Genomic DNA, 22,826 nt, shown 5'->3' on the forward strand with positions numbered 1-22,826 from the left:
TCTTTGAGATGTGCTGGAGTAGACTTGGAAATCACATTTATTTCCATCAAGAGGTGTATACATTTTTGGTCAAGATCTTGTATTTACAATGCAAGAGTCAAGAACTCTGTAAAGTCTAACAATATTCAGAGGTGCCTATTCATGTGCGAAAATTATTCTTCATGTCCCTGCGAACCATTCTTTCACAATTTGAGCCTGATGAATCTTGACATTGTCATTGTCTGACAGCGTGGGTGCAATGTTTTTCTTTTACCAATGATATTGTAGAAATATACTATGCACAGGCATATTTGACAGCCATGATTAATTCTTCAATCAAAAGTGTCTTAGTAATAAAGAGGGTCAGACTGATCTATTCCAAAAACTTTCAGGCAAAGTCTGTTCACTGTTCGGCCAATCTACCTGAATGGGGAAATACTGAAACCTCTTGCTAAATTCACATTCAAACATATTTCAAATCAGCAACAGAATCTGACATTAACTGTCCCAAAAATGATGTTTCTTATCCTCAGATAGCATTAAAAGAATTGTATGAAAATTTTAACATTTAAAGTTGGCCAGCCAACGTTCATGTGCAGTCCCAGTGATGCAGTGACTTTACCAATCGGCCCTTTTATTTAGAAGTACTTGTTCCACCATATTATGTGTAGCAGTTTCTCCCATTCAGTGTAATATGTAAACCATCTTGGCATATACTGTAGTCTTTGTCTATACATGGTGGACAATAATGGGGGATGCCTTATGTAGAATGAAACGTCTTTTTCTAGGCCATTGAAATCACGTCTTTATTTCATTGTGAGTGAAAATTTTAATATCAAAAGTGCCATTTTTTTAGATAACTTAGTTAAAAAATTACTTCAATTACACACTTATTTTAATAATTTAAGTTCTTATTAAAAATTATGCTGACCTAAGTTTGTGCTAAACAGAATTAACAGACAAATCCTTCACTCTTGCACAATGTTTTTAGTAACATTCAATAAAACATTTTAGTTTCAAATATACAGAGGGCCTAAAAAGATATAGTTACAGAGGGAAATTAGTTGAAAGGTGGAAAAATACTTTTTGCATTTTCCTTTCATTTCCCAAGAAACTTGTCAAACAAAATTAGTTTTCAAATGTTCAAAAAGATGGAATAGTTTGTAGAGAATTGATGTGCGTGAAATCAAATACGAGTACACAGATGTCTCTCGCAAAAACAAATTTTCTTGAGAGAGAGAGAGAACATAGTTTCTTGGGGGAACAAATAATGTTCACATCACCATGTGCCCTCAGGGCTCCATTCGACTAATATCTGAAATCTCAGATGTTTTTGCCTGGTGATCCTCTTCCTAAGGGTAAATACTTTGGATTTTTGGTGGAATACTGAATCTCAGCTTCATGTAATAAAACAACATTCTCAAAAATCTTCTGGTCCTCAGTGTTCACATTCATTCATGCCATCTTAAATAAGCTGCATTAATCAAACATCTTTAAAATCATTAAATAAGAAGTAACAGATCTCTTCTACCAGTGCTCTTTATGACACCCGTGAGCCTTGACAATCTCAGGGGTTGGAGTTTGTGTTCTGGAGGGTCTGTGATCTGAGATATTGTGAACGTGGCTAACATTGCCTGGTTTGGGAGCATCCGAGTTCTCCGACAGTGCCTCGCTCTGACTACAAAGCCTCAGAGCCTGAGAGATAAACACATCTAGGTCAAAATGTTCCTCTCCGGAAGGATCCATCTGCGAGGGCTCTTCATCGATTTCACAAATGGAGGAAGACGGATAATCAGATGAACCATGGTGAGGAGAGGAAGGAGATGAGGGCAGCAGAGATGGCGGAGCGGAGAAGAATGGGGTAAGACTCCTGTCCTCATGGAGCTGGTGAGGGCTGCACAGTTGCAAAGGTGCTGGGATTTGCGTGTGAGAATGAGACAGCATTGTAGGAGACAGCGGTTGAGGAGGGGAACACGGGGAGGTGAGAGGTTCTTGAGGTGAACCGGGCGAGTGGAGTCCAGACTGTGTGCTCTCCACCCAGCGCGAGATCTCCTGAAACAGATCTCCGGGCTCGGCAAGAAGCTTCTCCACGCTGCCCCCTCTTGGAGCAGACATGCTGTTATGCCTCCAGTGAGACAGGTCCAGTATTAGCTTGGGTTCAGAGTAGTGCTGCGGCTTCCCTTCTCGCCACGCGATCTTATCCAGGTAGGACGGAGAGCCCACCTTGTAATCGCAGGAGGAGCCGCAGTCCAGCTCTGTGAATTGTCCGCAGACCCGCTCCAGAGACGAGTGGGACTGCTCCAGGAAGCGCTCTGCGGAGCTGCTGTGGGAGTATTTGCGAGGGTCAACCTGAGCCTCCTCGATGTGGGCCGTCGAGCTCGCTCGGGGATCTCTCTGAACTTCGTCGTCTTCTGCCTCTCCCAGCTCTGAGACGCTCTGCATGCACCCACACTGCTCCTGCGGCCGCCAATAAACGTCCGACGACAGACTCCCATCATACCTGGAAAAAGTGTATACGCAGTTTTAGCATACATACGTATGAAACATACAAGGTATAAATAAGTGCATATTAGCAATTAGTCACAGCATTATTTAAAGGAATGTTTTAGGTTAAAAACACCTGCATCTCTTTTCCAACAATTTTTTTGGGAATTACATTAATGAACTTGGAAGTTTATAGGGTAAGACATTGCGCAACCAGCATATATGATAAAAAATAAAATCATGCACACTGTGTTAGTACATTTTTATATAAAAACAAACATTTAATATTAAAAGAATGATTTCTGAAGGATAATGTGACTCTGAAGACTGAAATGCTGAAAATTCAGCTTGGCAGTTACAGGAATGAAAATATTAAAATATAAAATAGTTATTTTGAATCGTAATAATATCAGGCTGCACATTAGACATGTTAACAGTTGATCAGTGCGATCAAATCAATCAGTAAACTTGTCTGTGCTATCAAATACTTCTGTCCTGACCATTGTAAGTGTGTTACTTAAACCACAAATTGTGTTTTCTCAAACAGAGAAAAGAGTCAAGTGGTGGTAATGAAGACCATCCACATTCATTTCCTTTAAACGTCAGCATTTATACACTTTGCTAATATTTGATAATATGATGTTTTAAAAGTTCATTCCTGATCTTTGGTCTAAGCTAACAAGCTTTTCACCTCTCACTGTTGGTTCTGATCAGTAAAGGAAGACTTTGTTTCAGATGTGCCCATATGGATACATAGAAGACAACAATGACATTCTTATTAAGCTGTCACAGAGTTCGCTATGAGATTTAATTATGCAGGGGTTTAATAAGTTTCTATATTTGAACAGCATTCTACATCATTGGAAGGTCCTCTGGGCATTTCAGTGCCCATCTGTGTAAATTGCCTTTTACGTGACCCTTGTTTTCACTCTTCCAGCGCATGTACCCACAAACTTTTAACAATCAAACTTTTATCATTAAAGAGTATCAAAGAACAACTGCAGACTTTAATTTGCTCTTTCAAAACTGTTTCATTATGCTGTAGTACCACAAGGTCTGCACTTTATTGGATCCACAAATCTCAGCTCAAACTGGTTTTGTTTGCTACTTACTATTGTTAAAATGTTTTGTTTTTTTTTGGCAAACCGTAACAATGTACCCGTAGGGTAACAAACCCGTTTTTTTGCATTGCAAAGACATGCTGCATATAAGATGGTAAACTGCCTAATAATAAAGCTGCAACAAACCAATAAAAGCTTTATCTTGGTCATACTATGTCCTGGAAGTCATATTAAAATATTTTTCTGACTTTGTACTGAACATAGTTTGTAGGAAAAGACAGAGACTGTTTTCAGAAAGAGACCTTCAAAACATTCAGAGAGTCGTATCAAATATTTTCATTTCGTTTTTTCATATTTTTATTTGTTATGAGAAATATATTTGTTGCTTTGAAGCAACTAGTGTTGTAACGAAACTGGAATTTCTAACTTTGATACGATGTGATACAATAATCGATACCATGGGGGAAACTGCCATATAGACATTTGTATTATTTTCTCATAATTTTTTGATAATTTGGGTAATTTGTCCCAAATAGCTTACACAGGGAGGCTTTATTTGGAACTCTGATCTAAATTTACGAAAAAAAGACAAGTAAACAGTCAGTAATAATATAAGAACAAATAGACAAATTGCAATCGATAGCACAAATAAATACAATAGAATAGAGAAACAAATTAAATTAACACTGCTTTAAGTGTTTTAGGTGGGTCTAACAGTAGTATTTGGGTAAGAAATATACAGAAATTAAATAAAGTAATCAAATGTAAAATAACACTGTATAGTCTTTATTATAAAAATTAAATACAGATTAATTCTTTCAATTAAAGTTATAAAAATTCTTCAGTCACAAGAGCAGCAAGCGTCTTTTATCCTTTGATTAACATGACAGACATCAGTAGGTTTATTAGGCTGCTGTCACTTTAAGAGCTTATGCACAGATCCAATATGCTGTCACACAACATATGTGCGTTTTCGTTCTCAATATTATATTGTATTATCCATTAATGAATTAATTGATTATATATTACATTAAGTAATATTAAATTACATATTACATTAATATATTATTATATATTACATTAAGTCTTATATTTAGCTATTTTAGTGTTCTGAAATCAGTAGTCTTGATTAATTTCTTTCCATTGTCACATAGTGTTGTTTTCAGTCAGCATACCTAAAATGATCCATAAATGTATTATTTACTCTACTTAATGTAATTATTAATTATATTTATAATTTTTTTATTTTAGTTTAAGGTCCACGCAAGAAATACAACATGAATAAAACCTTTGAGTGTGGATTCTACTTTATTTGAAACTTGAACTAAACAATGATTTTTTTTCTTTTTTTTCTAGCTATATAGATTTAACAACATTCTTTATAAAAGAGCAAGAGTTTGAGTTTTTTATATTGTCGTTGGTCTGTGTCAGCAGCAGTGGAACTGTGAGTGCCAGGAAAACTGAAACAAATGACACAGCTCTGGGTGTTGATAAGTCAGAGTGCCTCATGTGTGACATGTGAGAGGTGTACCTGTCCCAGTGGGAGCTGAGCGCATGACCGTGCTCAGTGACCACACTGTCCTCTAACTCGTCCTCTATGCGGAACGGCTGCAGGGAGACAGGCTCATCCTGAGGACACGAGTATCTCTGCAGGTATGAATGAGACAAAGCTGCTTCTGCTGTCAGCCGGTCCATGGGATTAAAGGTGAGGATACACTCCAAGAAATCAATGCCTGAAATGTAGATTCAGTGAGTGAAATTGATGATGCATCACAGCATCACATATTTAAAAATATAAAATATTACCTTTCTCCTCCACCTCTGACAGTAGTTCTCTGAGTGACTTTTTGACCTCCCACCCTTGACCTACAAAAGAGGGCATGACCTTCAGCAGTTCCTGTCTGTCTTCCTCTCTAATAACAGGCACAGTGTCCAAAATCAGCTGCATCTGCTCCAGCTCATGAGCACCTTAGAGAAGAGAAACAAACAGAGGTGTCGTAACTTTGTCTGACTGCACCAGGACTATTTACATCAGGGTGCACTTAAAAAATAATAATCATCTCATTAGGACTGCTAATCTATTCCTATATCTGATAAATAAAAATCGTACAGTTTATAACAAGAACTGTATGTTACACCAAGCTTGTGTAGTAAATTCTTACAGAAAAGAAGCAATCTTTTTTTGTTTATTATTATTTTTTTAATCAGTTTTAATTGTTGTCTATACAAATGTAACCATATTTTTTATCACTGATACATTTCTTGTCAGGTCACTGTTTTTGTTTTGAACTGATGCTTTGTATTCCTATTAGTTTTGTTAAATTTGCTTAAATGTATAACAATCATGTCAATATAAAAATATAGTTTAACACTAAATACTCTTTTTTTTTTTTTTTTATAGTCCATAACTATTTGTTACTGCTATTTGTATTGTTTTATTTTACCATATTTTTATCATTAATAAAAAAAACTCTATTCTTGTCACTGCTTTTGCTGCATGCATGTATTGATACTTTTGCAATATTGTATTTATTACAATCTTGCCAATGAAGTACAGTGAAATGAAAATGATAGAAAAAGAAATCGATTGATATGTCAGGTGGTCTAAACATCTATTTTTACTTTGCCAAGTACAGCCACAAGAGGACGCTCTAAGACCGAGTCCGGATAATGAAGATTGATGTTCTTGTGTCTCAAGTGAACTGTAAGATCTATAAAAAACCCAATAGAGCAACAGAAACACTAATGACGGCCCCTTGCTCATTACTGAGGGCTCTTCTAGTCTTACCTGCGAACAGCATGCGTCCTGTGAGCATCTCAGCCAGAATGCAGCCTGCGGCCCACATGTCGATTGCTTTAGTGTAGTTATTTGGAGACAGCAGCAGTCTTGGTGAACGGTACCATTTAGTGACCATTCCCTCTGACAGGTATCCCTGCGTGGCAAAGATAAAATGAAATGGTGTACTTCACATGATAATTGTCTCTTTTTTTTTTTTTTTCGTTTTGAAGGTTGACAAGATGAAAAAGAAGTCTGTCTGAATTTAAATATATTTAAGTAAACCTTAAAATATATCATATATCAAAAATATCATACATTTATTTGATCAAAACTACAGTAACATTAATATTGTAAAATATTATTCCAATTTAAAATAACTTTTCTATGTTAATATATTTTAAAATGTAATTCATTCTTGTGCTGGCAAAGCTTAATGTTTACACGATCTTTCAGAAATCATACGAATATGCTGATTTGGTGCTCAAGAAACATTCCTTATTATCATCAATATTGAGAACAGTTGACTTTTTATATTTTTGTGAAAACCGTGATACACTTTTTTCAGGATTATTTTATAAATAGAAAGCCCAGAAGAACAGCATTTATTTGAAATAGAAATATGTTGTAACATTATAAATGTCTTTAATGCTTCTTTGCTAAATAAAAGTATTAATCTGTAGTGATTGTGTAGTATAATATATATATATATATATATATATATATATATATATATAAACGGTAGGGTGTAAAAAATGCCATGTGACTGTATCTGTATAAAGTCTGATGAGAATCAGCTGATATACAGTAACCCCATGACTCCCAATAAATCTCCCGTCAGCTCATCCTTCCTGCCTTCCTTCATCCTTTCCTCTTCTTTCTCACCTCCCACTCTCCCCCAGGACTCAGGTGATGAATTATTTGTGGGATTTTAGCAGGCAGCCTCAGTAGGGTGGATCTGAAGGGTGATGGTGACACAAACGAGAATGATATTTACACATCCTGTTTAAACAGAGGGCCTTTGTCTTCTCACTGGAGCTGATTCACTCAGACCATTGTAACTGTTGACGATCACAAGAAAGTGAGGCCAACAAAATGAGCAACGACTGAAAATGAGCAATAATGAGGACAAAATGTCAGGAATCTTGACCAACAAATGTCGGTAATGCCGATTTCGAGCTGTCAAGAACTGTCAGTTCAACTTGAGCACACTGAGACAGACTCGACATTTAGGATGTTTTCTGCTGCCAACTTTTTCACTGGCCAAAAATCCACAAATACATTTTATTAGATTATGAATGGATTAATTATTATTTTATTTATGATATTTATATAAAAAAATGATCACAAAAATCCTATAATATAATATCTCCATGACAGCTTTAAATTTGATTCTTGTGGATTGATTTATCTATCAAGTTTCCTTTTTATACATCTCAATATCTATGGATTACTTATTTTAAACAGCTGTTTACGCTGGTCAAGCCATCGTAAATGAGCTAGAGAACACGAGAATGGGCCTATTGGTTCCTTATTTCAATTATAGATGAAGTTCAGTGTCCACATCATCTTTATTCTTCATGTTGTATTGAATGAGTATAACCATCTGGGGCCGTATCAGTCCCCTGCCTGCACTGCTAGCATATGTGGATCCAGATGCTGCTGTGAATCCATAGTCCACTTATCTGTGATCCTCTAGATTTGGGAACTGAATGTTCCCTCCATGCTGAGAGGGGAACAGACGCTCTCAGCACTGAATGGCAGAGTTGCATGCACTCGCTCAGGGAATGGGTGAAGGGAACTACTGCCCTTAATTCAGGTACAATGATACACTAATGATTCTTTAGACTAATACAACCTGCACCTTTATTTTACACGGGGCACAGGAGGCAGTCCAGGCTCACTTGGTATCCCAAAGGTGATGAGACATGACCAAAAGGAAAAAAAAAAATCAGCAACTTTGAAGTTTTCGAAATATATTAAAGGAGTCATAATGTAGAAATTTCACTTTTCCACGAGAATCAATGTATGTTATGATTGCATAATGATTATACACTGGCCGGGAAGCCGATATTTAAAAGTGAAGCGTTTGTTTACCTCAGGGTTTGTAAAATAGGCCACGTGCACGCGCACGAAAAAACGAGATTTTGATTTCTTCCCCCTCTTGACGTCAAGACGGGGGAGGATATACCAAATATGGACACCGCAAACCTATGCCGCGGGAAGCCCGCCCCTCTCCCCCTCAGATTCAGTTTAGTCGACTCGAGAAAGATGGAGAAATCGAGTGCACACCTGAGATGCTCTGTGGGTGACTGCCACAAACAACATGCAAATGTGTTTTATCTACCAAAAACGGACGAAACTATCAGGGAACAGTGGATGAAATTCATTTTTAATGACGCTGTCCCAACAACTCTTTCAAGTGGCGTATCGTTAGGTTTGTGTGCTAAACATTTTACACCGGAATCTTTTACAAATTTGGGGCAATATCAGGCGAACTTGGCCTCGAAGCTCCGTTTGGGAAAAGGTGCCATCCCAACCATCAGGGACTTGCCAGAAATTGAAAAGGTAAGACTGTGTTTTTATTGCTCTACTGTGGTTAACAAATAGCAGCTAACTGCTAATGCGGCTATTGTATGTAACGTTACCTTCGAGGTAAACACGGGGAATGGACTCTACGAATGCTAGCCACATCTTTCGACTTTGTTTTACACTAGCAGCTACAGTAGTGACGGTACAGGAGTCCATGCTCAGTGGCTAAAACTGTTTAAATGCAAGTATGAAAACAATATACCACTAAACATTATTAGCCAAACTCATGCAAAACATGCAGTTTGAAAATAGCTTTCAGTTAGTGGGGCTTCTGTAAGAATGTATCTGGCAATGGTGTATTTTTTCTTTTTTCTTTGGTTGTGATTACAATTTCACTAACAATAAGTACCGTCACATTTATTGAGCTATTGCAGTATTTTGTCTATGTTTTTGTACCGCTTGGAAGTAGTAAAATACATTCCTGCAACCAATCAACGCGCCCCTCATTTGCATTATTATAATGACCGTCCACGACAGCCAAAACATCGCATCAGATCTCGCGAGACAATAATGCCTTTGGAAATAAGGGTCTGTGTTGATTTTTTTTCCACTTTTCTTTTTTAGAAGTGCCTAAAATACTATAATAGAGCATTTGGGTATCCAAGGTAACAACATTATGACTCCTTTAAGAAGTACAACTGTTTACAAAATTGATAACAATAAATGATTCTTGACCACCAAATCAGTATATTATAATGATTTTGGTCCATATGGACATGATAGCATCACGTAGTTGCTGCAGATTTATCAGCTGTACTTCCATGATGCGAATGTCACGCTTTGTGACATGTTATCCTGCTGGAATCAGCCATCAGAAGATGGTACACTGTGGTCATAAAGGGAAGGACATGGTCAGCAACAATACTCAGGTAGGCTGTGGCATTAAACGATGCTCAATTGGTACTAAGGGGCACAAAGTGTGCCAAGAGAATATCCCCCACACCACTACCACCAGCCTGAACCGGTGATACAAGGCAGGATGGATCCATGCTTTCATGTTGTCTAAGCCAAATTCTGCCCCTACCACCTGAATGTTTCAGAAGACTCATCAGACCAAGCAAAGTTTTTCCAGTCTTCTGTTGTCCTTCTATAACCAGTGCAAATTATAGCCTCAGTTTCCTGATGTTAGCTAACAGGAGTGGCACCCGGTGTGTCTTCTGCTGTTGTAGGCCGTCTACTTCAAGGTTTGATGTGTTGTGTGCTCAGAGATGTTTTTCTAAGGTTTTTTAAGGTACTGTTGCCATCCTTTCTTTCAGCTCAAACCAGTCTGGTCATTTCATCTTGTATCAACAAAACATTTTCACCCACAGAAGAACTGCTGCTCTCTAGATATTTCCTCTTTCTCTGATCATTCTCTGTAAACCCTAGAAACGGTTGTGCGTAAAATTCCCAGAAGATCAGCAGTTTCTGAAATACTCAGACCAGCCTGTCCGGCACCAACAACCACGCCATGTTCAAGTCACTTAAATAATCTTTCTTCCCCAATTCTGATGCTCAGTTTGAACTTCAGCAGATGGTCTTGCATGCCTAAATGCATTGAGTAGCTGCCATGTGATTGGCTAATTATATGCTTGTTTTGGATTTCTTATTTTTGACTTATGTTTTTGAAGCAAGATCTGGCACTTTCAGGTGTATATATTCCACTAATGATTCCTAATGAGACGATATCGGCTGAATACTTAATTTTGCACAATAAATATATTGTTTTAAAGTTAAACATACCAAAAACTTTTCTTTAATTGTCTTGTCTAAATGTTTGTGCATTAAATGTGGCTAAAGAGTACAACTTTTGAAGCCACTGAAGACAAAGCAGCTTTGACATTTTGATAATAAATGAATATTTTGAGCGACATGAGAGCAGAGGGATGCTGCTCTTATTGAGTCTGCAATCTCAGCTATTTTACTATCAGTGAGTGCATGGCATTTTAAACAAGGCTCTTGCAAGAATAGTCCATCTATATAATTTCCTGGGTACGGCTGTTTTTATTCTAGCTTTTCTTTCCATCCCAAACTGTGACTATCCCCCTTCCCTGATCATTCACCCCACCTTGTCCTGTCTCACACAAAGCTCTCCATTCATGTTGTCCTCCTGGTCTGCTAGTGTTACACAGTGAGCTCTGCTAAATAATACAGAAGCACAATGAGACAGTAAAGTGCCACATTAATCTTTCAGCTCCTATAACATCAAGGTAATTGTTCATAATTATTGTGTAATGCAATAGGGCATAATGTCAAAGTTTAAAAACATCTATCTATGCTAAATGCACCGAAATATGAAGTAACTTTAGACAGACTGTAGTTGTTATATTAATAGGGTTAATGTAGGGTCACCAGGATCAAATAATAATAATATCTGCATAAAACAAAACACTGTGCCCAAAAATGCTTCAATAAACTCTCCAAACAACTATACAAGCTTAAAAAAATGTATGTACAAAACTTGTCTAAACTAACTTTTAGGAATATAAAATTACTTCCAGATGCATAATAACAATAAAAAAATGTATGTAGCATAACAGATACTGCTTAAATTTAATGTGTAGCTGCCAAATGAGAACCATCAAAAAGATTAAAAGCAGATCTAAAATACTTCTGTTCCTAAGGAGGTTATGTTGATGATAAAGCTGTAAATGGATTAATATGTCATTATCTTTATAGCCCGTAGCACATGATAATTGATAGGAAATGTGATTCTGCTAATCAAGGCCAGATTGTAACTGCAGGGTGAACCGCGATGAAAGCTTGTAAGGCAGTACAGACTAACAGTATGACAGTACATACTACTAACATCAAAAAGTTCCCAAAAATGAACTAATATATCCAGTTATTCAACATGAAGTGAACCAAACCCTTACAAAAAGTACTGTGTGCTTCGGTACCATCCCACAGTAGCTGCATCAGATAGTAATAGTGCTTTGATATATATTAGATTACCTGGTACTCTAAACAATAACCTGGTACATGAACAAAAAACATGTTATTGCCATACACACACACACATTATATATATACTGTATATATTTTTATACACATATTTACTAAAACTCAACAAACTAGATTAACATCTTGATGAGCTTTGATAGAATCGATATTGTCTTTTTATGTCATATTTCCAATGTCAAATAATCAATATACAGAACAGATTTTTAATTTTGTTATATGTTTGCTGAATAAATGATCATAAAATACAATAAAAACATATGTATTGATTATTTTTAAAATAATAATTATTACAATTATTTACATTTTTGCAAAAGGTAAAAATGGTCACAAATAATCCATTATTTGGTCAATGTCTTATTGCTACGCTAATTATGAATATGTGATTATAATTGTTATATTTCTTTTTAATTAAATAATGTATAACTTAATGATAATTAAACTACAACAATAAGAACATAGTATATATTGTATATTATTATTTATTCATTTTTCGAACTAAACAATATTTTTTGGCAATTGTCTAATTGTTATGCTTCCTTGAATGAATGAATGTTAAAATGTTATTATCCATGATACTTAACTAATGAATATTGTAGAGACTCACCAAACGGTGACATTTATCAATAGACCAACTACTACAACACTGATAACAAATACATTTTTGAGAATTGACAAAGAAATATCAGTCAGATATCTCTATTGGAAACCATTGTACTATCTAGTAGATACCAGTTATTCTTTCTAGTGAGTGAAGCATTATGTGCTGCAGTCATTCCTGCTCTTACCTTGTGCGAGTAATGTGGGTCGACAATGCGAGCCAGGCCGAAGTCTCCGATCTTCAGCAGCATTTGCTCCGTGTTGATAAAGATGTTCGCTGGCTTGAGGTCACGGTGCAGCACGTTGGCAGAGTGGATGAACTTGAGCCCACGAAGCAGCTGATAAAAGAGCAGGGTGGCGTGTTCAGCTGGCAACGGCCCTTGCTCGAGTAACCGTGCCAGGTCAGTTTCCATACACTCTTGCACAATGTATATTGCCGGCACATGGGTCAGGTCACGGGGTAAAGGGTTACCGGACGGCCCCAACACGTCATACACCCTGACCACGTTCTCATGCTGAAGGCGGCGGGTGATCTTCACCTCCCTCAGAGCGTGTTTTACGCTGACGGCATCTAGCATTACCAGCTTCTTCACAGCCACACGCAGGCCGCTGCGCCTGTCCACCGCAGAGAGAACGAGCCCCGATGCTCCCACGCCCAGAGGACGCAGATCCTGGTAATGTCCCCCCAGGTCAAAGCCATATCGGAATGGGGATGTATTTTGCCAGGCCATTGCTTAGAGAGGAGCAATTGGGCATTGCCTGTGAGAGGCTGGAGAGAGTAGGAGAATGATAAATAACCGGAAAATGTCATATTTTATTACAATCTATAACTCAAATTACAGCTGCATGAAAACATGAACACTTTTTCTTGCAGAGAGAGATCTTAAATCACAGTGGCACACTAGCAAAGCAATGGGGGCACAGTACTGGGTGGAATACAACTCAACACCCTAGTACAGGGCAAGTGTTTCCATAGCAACATCCCACAGTCAGCCAGTGCCTGCTGCACACAGCAAACACTCTGAAACGCAGTCTCCCAGGATTCATCTCTACCCCAAAAACACTCCATGTTATATTCAAACTGAATTACACCCCTGCGCTGGAGTTTGAGGTTCTCTGTGATGTTTGACTTTAACATTAGCAGCAGCATCGTGAGTTTCATCCATAATCTAAGAGCTTTCACTTGCCGTCTCGGGCTCCAGGCTGTCCTGTACCCTCCATGCTCCTCACGCAGCTATGTGTCATGCTCCTCATGCATTCCCTTCAGAGGAGAAAAACAAATAATTAGATGCTCATCACAATTACAATAAACATATGGACAAGTATGCTTTAGAAGTATGAACATTTTTACAGTTCATAGTTTATAATATTTCAGCTTAGTGGTTTCCTACATTTATTATATAAATAATGAGCAAAAAAAGCATCCAGTGTTATTCCATAGACTTAAAGGGATAGTTCACCCAAAAATGACAATTCCGTCATCATTTACTCAACCTCAAGTTGTTCCGAACCTGTATGAATTTCGTTCTTCTGCTGAACACAAAAGATATTTTGAAGAATGTCGGTAACCAAACAGTTGATGAGCGCCATTGACTGGTATTTTTTTCCATACTATGGAGGTCAATGGGGTCCATCAACTGTTTGGTTACAGACATTCTTCAAAATATCTTCTTTTGTGTTTCATACACAGGTTCGGAACAACTTGAGGTTGAGTAAATGATGACAGAATTTTCATTTTTCTGTGAACTACCCTTTAATAGTCTGATATCACTACAATACTATTTCTTGTTTTCCGAATTCGTAAAGGTGAACTTAGGAAGTTTTTGTTTACATTTAGCTGGCTCTTATTCACCTCAATGGAGTGCAGCAGTGTCCGTTCACTTTTCAGTTGCATTGGTTCTGAAAGTATTTTTTTCCCATTTACTTATTCAAAAAACCTTGTTAAAATGGAACAAGTCATGAACCAAACCAACCAGCTACAAGGTGAATCAAAACATTACACACTTTGACATGTAGCAAAAAGTATTTGTAAATCGGACAAAAAGACAAAAGGTACAGAGTGTGTACTTAACGGCTTAAATGAGGGAAAAACTAAAATCCCATGAAGATTTGTGAATGACAATCAAAATAAAACTGATGGAGAAACATGGGACATGGGAATAGGTGGGCACAAACAATATATTTTGGTGATTTTTGCTTGTTTTGTTTTCTGATTGGTGGAGATTTCTCCACAGAATCATGGGTAGTGTTACACCAGTAATTGAACTGTTGAACACGATTTTAAAAAATAAGTTGAAATAATGCTGACTGACAGCTTCAACAAAAGCATATAACATTGATTAAAAACCTTTTAGCTCACAGTAGGTCTGTCTTTAATGGTTTATTATAAGTTATCAACAAATATAAATTCCTCTATGGAGAAAAAGAATGGGAATTTCCTTTCTGTATTCTATGCTAGTGGTTTTGGACTCTATACTGGCACATTATTGCCATGAATGCATCAAGTTGTTTAATTGTAACCAACTGAAGCTACTCCACAATGAAGCTGTTTATCTCTAGTTTTGTATGTTTTTTCTCAAACAGTATCTCACACTACACACATCCATTTAATGGACATTGGTAGTACTTTTATTGTTTATGCTATGTAAAGTGCCTTGAGCAATAGATACAAAAGTTTACATTATAATTAGAAGTAGTAGTAACTCATCAATAGCGTGACACCACAGGTCATGTGATGTCAACATGGTTGCACCCATGAGGTGCCTGACCCATTCATGTAGAATAGAATAGAATAGTAGAACAGATTTTTCTAGAACACTGATACGTTTAGAGTAATATGATAATTTTTATTGAGATTTCTCAAAAGCGTTGTTCCTTTTTGTGTAGGCTAAAACTTTTGAATAATAATAATAAAAAAAATAAAAAAAAATAAACAATTACAATTAGTGAGGAATCTAGTATAAACCAATGGGACCAGACTAGCGGGTGAGCCAAACTTTATAAATAATGCATATGACTATGGCGCTGACCGTGGAAGCGGATGCAATTTGTTGTTGAACGTTAAAACAGAATGTATACGTTTATTGCGCTGAATTATTTTTATTGTTCATATTTACGCACAACGTTTGGTAACGTAAAATAATAAAAACGGAGAACTTAAGACTGTCAATGAAGCACAAATGAAGCTGTGGGTCCAGCTGAACACACAATAGGCAGCGCTGCATTCATTCGCCTTTGTGTGACAACAGTAACGCCTGTATTTGGTTTTGAAATTTAACGGATACATATACAAACCCGTGCGTAATATACAGAATAAGAGCAGTTTCACTCGCAAGTCTACGCAGAAGTGACAAAAGAGCCTATAAACCTAAGAAATAGAGTATAGAATCAGATTTTGACAACACTATCTTCTTATCTTCCGGCCCATCCGCGGAGAAAACTACAAAGGCAGCGATGCTCCTGGATCTCTTACCGTCGCCTGCCTTTGTCAGCTGCTCCACGGGTTTGCTCTATTTGTGTTGGAAAAAAATACAAATGAACATACTTTTCCACCGGGAAAGTGATGTTTTCGTAGTTCAGAGTTTGTAATTGAATCGGCACTGGTGCAGTCCGGTAGATGGAGGTTTTAGTCTGTCAGTTTGCTGCTGCTGCTGCTGCTGCTGCCGTGAGGAATTTTCCGTGTGCTATCAGAGAATAACATAAGATCTTACCCGTGATAGTGTCAACGGGAGAAACCGCCGAGAGAGCGTTCATTTGAGATACACTGTATTCGTTCGCCTCCCGGTGTCCCTTTCCCACTGTGTGGATCTACAAGCTTTTCTTTGGCAAAACTCGTCGGTGCCCCCTTGATGACGTCACGCACTCCCCGTCCATCAGACGGTGATCCTGACACCTGCGGGCTTGTGCAGGACAAACACATCCTGTGCTTAAATGATGCTCTTGACTGGTCAGTGGTCAGAGCATCTGTTTTCAACATGAAAAGTGCTTCACTATACCGACACACTCAATGTTTGAAAAAGTTGATTTATATAAAAAAAATATATATATATATATATTTTTTTGTAATGTCTGTACACTGCATTTATACACACACACACACATATGTGTGTGAGTGTGTGTGTTTTAAAAATCAGTCCATCCACACACACATCCCCTTACAAATTAAATACGGTTATAAAATAACAACACGACACTGATGCCACCATTTCCAGAGAACGATCCAACTGCTTTTTTGTCTGACTGACTGAGCAATGTTTCCTTTCACTCTATGGTCGTCTTTTCTTTTTTCTTTTTACAAGATAAAGTGAACGGAGATGTCAAGATTAGGTCTCCCAAAGCTTCTCTGTTTTGTACTTGCACACACTCTCACTCCTCTGGCCCTCATTCTGTTTATGTGGTTTCTTCTCAAAGTTTATAAATGCCCAAAGAATCAAGTACAGCAGTTCCTGGAAATAAAATGAACACCTCGGTTCCGGCAGTGCTGAGATGCAGTATCTCTTTGGATTCCTCGGCAGGAGAGAAAGTGTTTGGCTGCCCTCCAAACGCTTCATCCTGACTGAGGTCAGTTTACCGCACTGAGGAGTCAGTGGTGAAAGGAGGAAATTAGATAAATGAAGAGCTCGTCTACATTTCCTCTGTCCAAACACCAGAGTCAGCTCGGGGAGTGTATAGATATAGATACAAATGTAGCAGTGTGAGATGATAACCAAAGCAGTGTGTTTTGTTTAGTTGCTTCCACAGTCCACACTCGTCAATTTTTGCATAATATGCTTAATATCACTGATAATGTATATAGCTGGATTATTCAAATGCTGTTATGAAGAGGAAAAACTCTCAATCGCCATTATTTGTGTAATTATGTCCTCAGTAAATATTTTAGCTTGCAGCGACCTCTAATGGATAAAAATTGCAAACGACTATAGAATCAGACACTCATAATGGCACGATTTAACCAAAACATTTTTCTTGTATTTTTTTTATTATTACTTTTAAAGCACTAAACTTAATGGGCCTTGTCTCGTTTGTTAGAGGTTTTCTCTAGTTAAAAACCGACAACGCTGAACATGACTACACAGTGCCAACGGAGCATTCCTGATAATGACAGTTTACGCCTAAACGGCTTCATTTCATGAGCAGTATCTTAACAACGGTGTCAGCACAAGACAGATAACTAGTCAACGCCTACAATTTATCTACATTCACGTGTATTTCCTCAGAAATGGTGTTGATAAACAAGTCATTTGAGGATAATTATTAACATACACTTTTGTAATCTTAACCATGTCAAAAATACACTCATCAGACCAATTTATTTCCATAATTTAATATTCTTTTGTTGAGCTAAATCATTTTAATAGATATAATATACATACATGACTATTAAGACTTAATTTGGATAGCAGCACAAAAAAAAAAAAAAAAACACTGAATATGAATATGTAGAAACTAAAGCACACAGAAATGCATAAAACCCTTAAAAATGAAGTGCATCTATCAACTCAAAAGTTTGATCTAAATGTATACACACTTGGTAAAGTGCTGCTATAGTAACATTTCCTTAAACTTTGTGGAGTTGGGTGTAATATTTTATAAACCTATTTGGCAGGAAAACATTCACCATCAAAACTACTCCAAAATGTCACACTTTTTTTTTTTTTTTTTTTAACCCTCTGTGATAATTTGTGTTAACAGTGGGGTTTTTTTTTTGGCCACACACATCTCTGTGGTTCCTGTCAGCATATCTCGTTCAAACCGAAAGATTTTAAAATTAACTTTATAATACAGAATGTTTATAATACTGTCACATCTTCAAACTGTCAAATCTGTTCTTTATGGAGCCAGTGAGGCTGTGTGTAGCTGCACAGTATTGAGAAAATAGAGACTGTCCCAAGAGAGGGATTCAGATTTTACTATCACGCATACAGAGGCTGATAGTCATTCTTCTTGCTTCGGCAGGTGATGACACAAATGCTGAGCATCCCAAAAAACTGAAAAAGAGAGAGAAACACAAAACTAGTTGTTGAAAATTCATTGTCAGATAAACAAGTATAATGATGAGGCTAAAATGAACTGATGTACCTTTATGATGGCAAATCCCAGGATGACCAACATTGCATAACTAAGCACATCCTGAAGCACCTGCTCCAGTTTAGCTTCACATCCCTGTAGGAACAACAGAGTGTGTTTTCCCCCAGAAAAAAATGATTTAAAAACAATTACATATTTCAAAGAAAACTGCTTGGAAATATGCTGATCTGAATACCAATATAGTTATTGTTAACTAAAATTATTAATAGTTGTTATTGTTGCTTAAGATGGAATAAAATAAACATCAGATGAAACATTTAAATGCAAATTATAAACTGAAATAAGTTTGAGGTTGAAGTAATAAACTTGCTAAAACTGAAATAAATTTAAGTCTAAATATAAATAAAAAAACTTAAACTTAGTGTGTGTGTGTGTGTGTGTATAATAAAATGGCATATAAATTCTAAAATAACACTGTTCACTGGAAACAATAATTGACAATGTCAAAGAAAATGACACGCCGCTCAAACCTGTGTATTCAGAAGATCAAGCTGGCTGAGTTGACCTGTGCATTGTGTATTGTTTGCTTTACAGCAGGAATGTGGCACAGAGTTGTTATGCTGGCCAAACCATGGTGTTGCAGTCCAGTCTGTGAAGTTATTCACCCCACAGCACTCCAACTGGAAATGTAAAAATGGAGTAAAAACAAAAAAAGATCAGGAGACTCCTTCATGCATCCATTTCCTGCCCAGTGTGTCTATAATTTCCTGTGCAACCAAAAATTATTGCAATGATAGGAAGGAACCTTTTAGTCTTACTTCAGATTGCAAGTAATCCACTGCATGTGTTTCAGTGTTCAGACCGTCATACTTTTGGAAGACGTCTTTCATTGACTTTTCTAGGTCACCCTTAATCTGTAAACATCACGGGAAACAATTTCCAATTATTTAGATTTCTACATATCCCATTTAAAAAAGAAAAAAAGAAAATATTATTCAGAAGTTATATGAGAATAACTTACTCTGCCCCTGTAGATGAAGCCAAACACAAAAGCGGTCACCTCAGCTGCGAAGATTATCATGATGATGATAAGAAACTAAATGAAAAATTCAGAGAAAAGCATAAAATATTAAATCCCCCAAAATCGACACCATGATGAAACCAGTACTACCCAAAAGGATTTAAATAGGAATAGAAACCACCACATGGACCCTACTCTCTATTTTTTCGATAAAATAAACTGAAGCAAAGGTACACAGATGTATGGCTCATACTTACAAAGCCTAAACCGACTTTGGACTCCCTCAGAGTTGCACAGCAGCCAACGGTTCCGATGACAAACATGACCACAGCCACACTGATTATAATGGCTGCTGGGATGATGCTGTACTTATCAGACACAAAGTCTTCAAAACTGTTGTAGCTCTTTATCACATAAGAACCAACATATGCAAGGGCCACTCCAGCACCCTGAAAAAGAACGACACAAGAGGTGGGTCAATGACATCAAACTTCACAGTAATGTCTCTGGTGATTTTTATCTTGGACACTTGTCATTTACCCTGGTAACGGTCCTGAATTTACACAGTTCAGTTCCATAAGAACACATACATCATCTCTCATGTGATTTCATAAGGTGTCATTTCATAACAAGTAAACTTTGGGTTATGTATGACTCGCTAGCACATGATCGGTTTCTTCAGCAGTCAGTCACAATGCACAGTCACGAGACCATGAGTAACCTTTTCCTGCCCTCTAATCTTTCCTGGAATGCTAGTCTTGTGCCTCAGCTTGAGCAGAAGCGGCAAAAGCAAAACAGAAACCCTTGAGGTAGAAAAGTACACATGACAACAGCAATAAATCAGCTTTTCAGAAGACGAAGATGCTACAATGAGAACTTTAAGTTCTCAGATTTTACTTCTTGTACTGTTGTTTTTTGGGGAAATTATATAAAAAAAAACATATAAAAAAAAATGCACATGCAGACAGGGCTGGAAAGGATGGGAACCGCAGGGCCCCAGGGTCTCAGCCCTAAAGTTTGTCTTGGTTTCTGAAAATTTTAGCAACATCTCTGTGAGCACGAAAGTATTAAATTGTCTGTGCAGAAGAGTAAGAAGTGTTGGTTTTCTACAGAACTCCCCTTCGTGCCCACTGAAGCCAGAAAAGGGCACATGACATTACGCCCAGTCAGATGACTAGGCCTAGCCTACATGATGGCACAGACAATATGGGCATCCAAAATATTTATTTCCATTGAAATCAAGTTAGAAACTCTGAGAGTTACATCAACTCTGAAATAAACAAGTGCATACGTTTAAAGGCAGCATAACAAAAGGCACTGAAGCCCTTTCATATGGTTGTTTTAAGTGTATAAACAAAGAGCAAACAAATGATTCACCCTAAATTAAATTACATTCTAGAGAACAGCTCGCTGTCAAAAGCAAATAACTCTGACTAAACGTTTAGGTCTGGATGAGGAGAAACAACCTCTGGAATGAATACAAACTATTGTGCTGCTTATTAGGACCCTTCTTCCTACAAATATAGTCATTAAACAACAGCAAAACCCACATGGACAGCATAGGTTTGTAAACCTCATAATAATGGGCTATATTTAGGGGGGGAAAAACAGAACTGAACAGAAATTATATTAAAAAGAACATCACAAACTCACCCAAAATATTAAACTGAGAAGCAAAAGAACGCTTTTGGACGTTATCATTCCGCAATCCATGTCTGCTGCTGAGTGATGAGTCGAAGCTGAGAATGTTGCGGATAGTTTGTGGCGTTCTTCTTTTTCTTTTTGGAGTTTGTGACGTTCTTCTTCTTCTTCTCTGAGATTTATGGCGGGTCGATTTTGTGACGTTATCTTTCCTCGTGTTCTTTATAGTTCAGTCAGTCACATGCTCTCTCATACGTCAACAATGGAAACCCCCAGGTCCTAAACACCGTACATCAAAAAAAAAAAAAAAAAAAAAGAACACCGTAAAACTCTCTGGTTCACAGCGTTTATATACTGTCTATGGTTCACAGGGAAGCTGTTCATGACGGAAATGCGTGAGGCAGGTGACGTGACCAGAGAAGATACAGAGAAGGTGGCACAGTATTCCTGATGGTTGACTGATAAAATCTGTTTACGTGAAGCCTTTAAGTTTTTTTATTTATTTATGTTTCTACACCTGTTTAAATGTAAATATTTCAAGACAAATGATTTAACGTAGCATAATGCTACTTTAATTATAATTATTTAAATAGCATAATTATTTAAAGTATGATAATGACAGACTGATGGCATTGCATTTCACATGATTTTTTAGTTGAATTGGCACATCATCAGCTAAACACATTGAATAATGAAGTTCGATGGAAATATATTTGCTTTAGTTTAAATACTACAAAAACTACATCCATATAGCATTTTATTGTATTAAAAGTAACAAAATGTTGAATTTATTAAATTAAGTCTTGTTGGAAATCATGTTATGTCTATAGCTGATTTGTCAATGGCACAATGTGACTTAGCTTTAACTTGTTTATCAAGCTTGTTTATTACCCATTAGCTTTGAAAGTTCAGATTGGATGACATAGTTTGTATTGGTGCCAGGTGGCCTAGGTATTTGACATTTCTGTAGATTTCAATACCTTAAAGTTAGGGTAGGCAATTTTTTTTATATATATAAACCCATTTTGTATTTATAATTTCTGTGGAAGTCTAATGACCAAAAAAAAAAAAAAAAAAATTAGTTGGGGAAAGCCCGTGCAGAAGCCTCGCTTGAGTCTCTAGCCCATGAGTCTCATCTCTCTCCGCTCGTGAATCGCATTCTTGTCAGAGAGCGGCCCCTCGCGCTCTCCCATTCTCTTCCTCCCAGGAACCACTGAGGAAGATACAGGGGAGCCAGAGGGTTGAGCTGACGAGTACGAGTAAACTGCCCAAAATGCTTCACATCCCGCGTCCCCAGATCCTAAAAGACGCAGAAAAGGCTGCCTACCTCGACTCCCCAGTCTCACCTCACCGGTCTCTTTGGCCCTGCGGTGGATGGATTCGCTTGAGCGCTTCACTGCACATGAGTCGTCGCAGGCAATACGCCACTTCCAGCCTAAGCTTTCCAACTCAGCAGCCCAAGTTGGAGTCTGAGCAATGACAGCGCTCCCATGCCGCCAAGCTCTACACCATCCCTAAGCGCCAGTGTCCCCTCCCCAAGGTGACATTAGACCCTGAGCCGCAGAAGCCATCCTGATCTCTCAGGAGTGAATAGGAGAAGGTTAGGTTCCCTTGCCACCCTGGCTCAGGTTTGGGAAGCCATCGTCATTTGGGAAGACCGGTGTGTCGAGCTGGGTTCTGAACACAATCAAATGAGGTTACTCAC

The 22,826-nt window shown here is 37.6% G+C and overlaps 2 protein-coding genes across 5 annotated transcripts; both read right to left on the minus strand.

Annotated features, from left to right (window-relative positions):
• Positions 1–1,335: 1,335 nt before the first annotated feature.
• mapk4 (mitogen-activated protein kinase 4) lies at positions 1,336–16,336 on the minus strand. 4 transcript variants are annotated; one of them, XM_084388485.1, is made up of 7 exons: positions 16,143–16,336; positions 13,620–13,693; positions 12,621–13,201; positions 6,313–6,457; positions 5,331–5,492; positions 5,056–5,257; positions 1,336–2,479 (listed from the first exon to the last, which is right to left on the minus strand). In XM_084388485.1, exons 3-7 carry the CDS (start codon positions 13,161–13,163, stop codon positions 1,507–1,509), a joined length of 2,025 nt encoding a protein of 674 aa, XP_084244611.1. In that variant the 5' UTR covers positions 13,164–13,201; positions 13,620–13,693; positions 16,143–16,336; the 3' UTR covers positions 1,336–1,506. The 4 variants fall into 4 exon arrangements, with proteins under 4 accessions (XP_084244611.1, XP_084244612.1, XP_084244613.1 ...); XM_084388486.1 differs by having other exon boundaries at positions 15,905–16,254; XM_084388487.1 differs by lacking the exon at positions 16,143–16,336 and adding an exon at positions 15,977–16,120.
• A 1,399-nt stretch (positions 16,337–17,735) lies between these two features.
• Positions 17,736–21,547, minus strand: tspan36 (tetraspanin 36). Its single transcript, XM_084389100.1, has 7 exons — positions 21,134–21,547; positions 19,738–19,929; positions 19,481–19,555; positions 19,278–19,373; positions 18,990–19,139; positions 18,511–18,594; positions 17,736–18,419 (listed from the first exon to the last, which is right to left on the minus strand). The coding sequence occupies exons 1-7, from the start codon at positions 21,191–21,193 to the stop codon at positions 18,345–18,347; spliced, it is 732 nt and encodes a 243-aa protein (XP_084245226.1). The 5' UTR covers positions 21,194–21,547; the 3' UTR covers positions 17,736–18,344.
• Between the last annotated feature and the right edge of the window lie 1,279 nt (positions 21,548–22,826).

The sequence above is a fragment of the Rutilus rutilus genome (assembly GCF_951802725.1).
Source record: "Rutilus rutilus genome assembly, chromosome: 19".
Lineage (NCBI taxonomy): Eukaryota > Metazoa > Chordata > Actinopteri > Cypriniformes > Leuciscidae > Rutilus > Rutilus rutilus.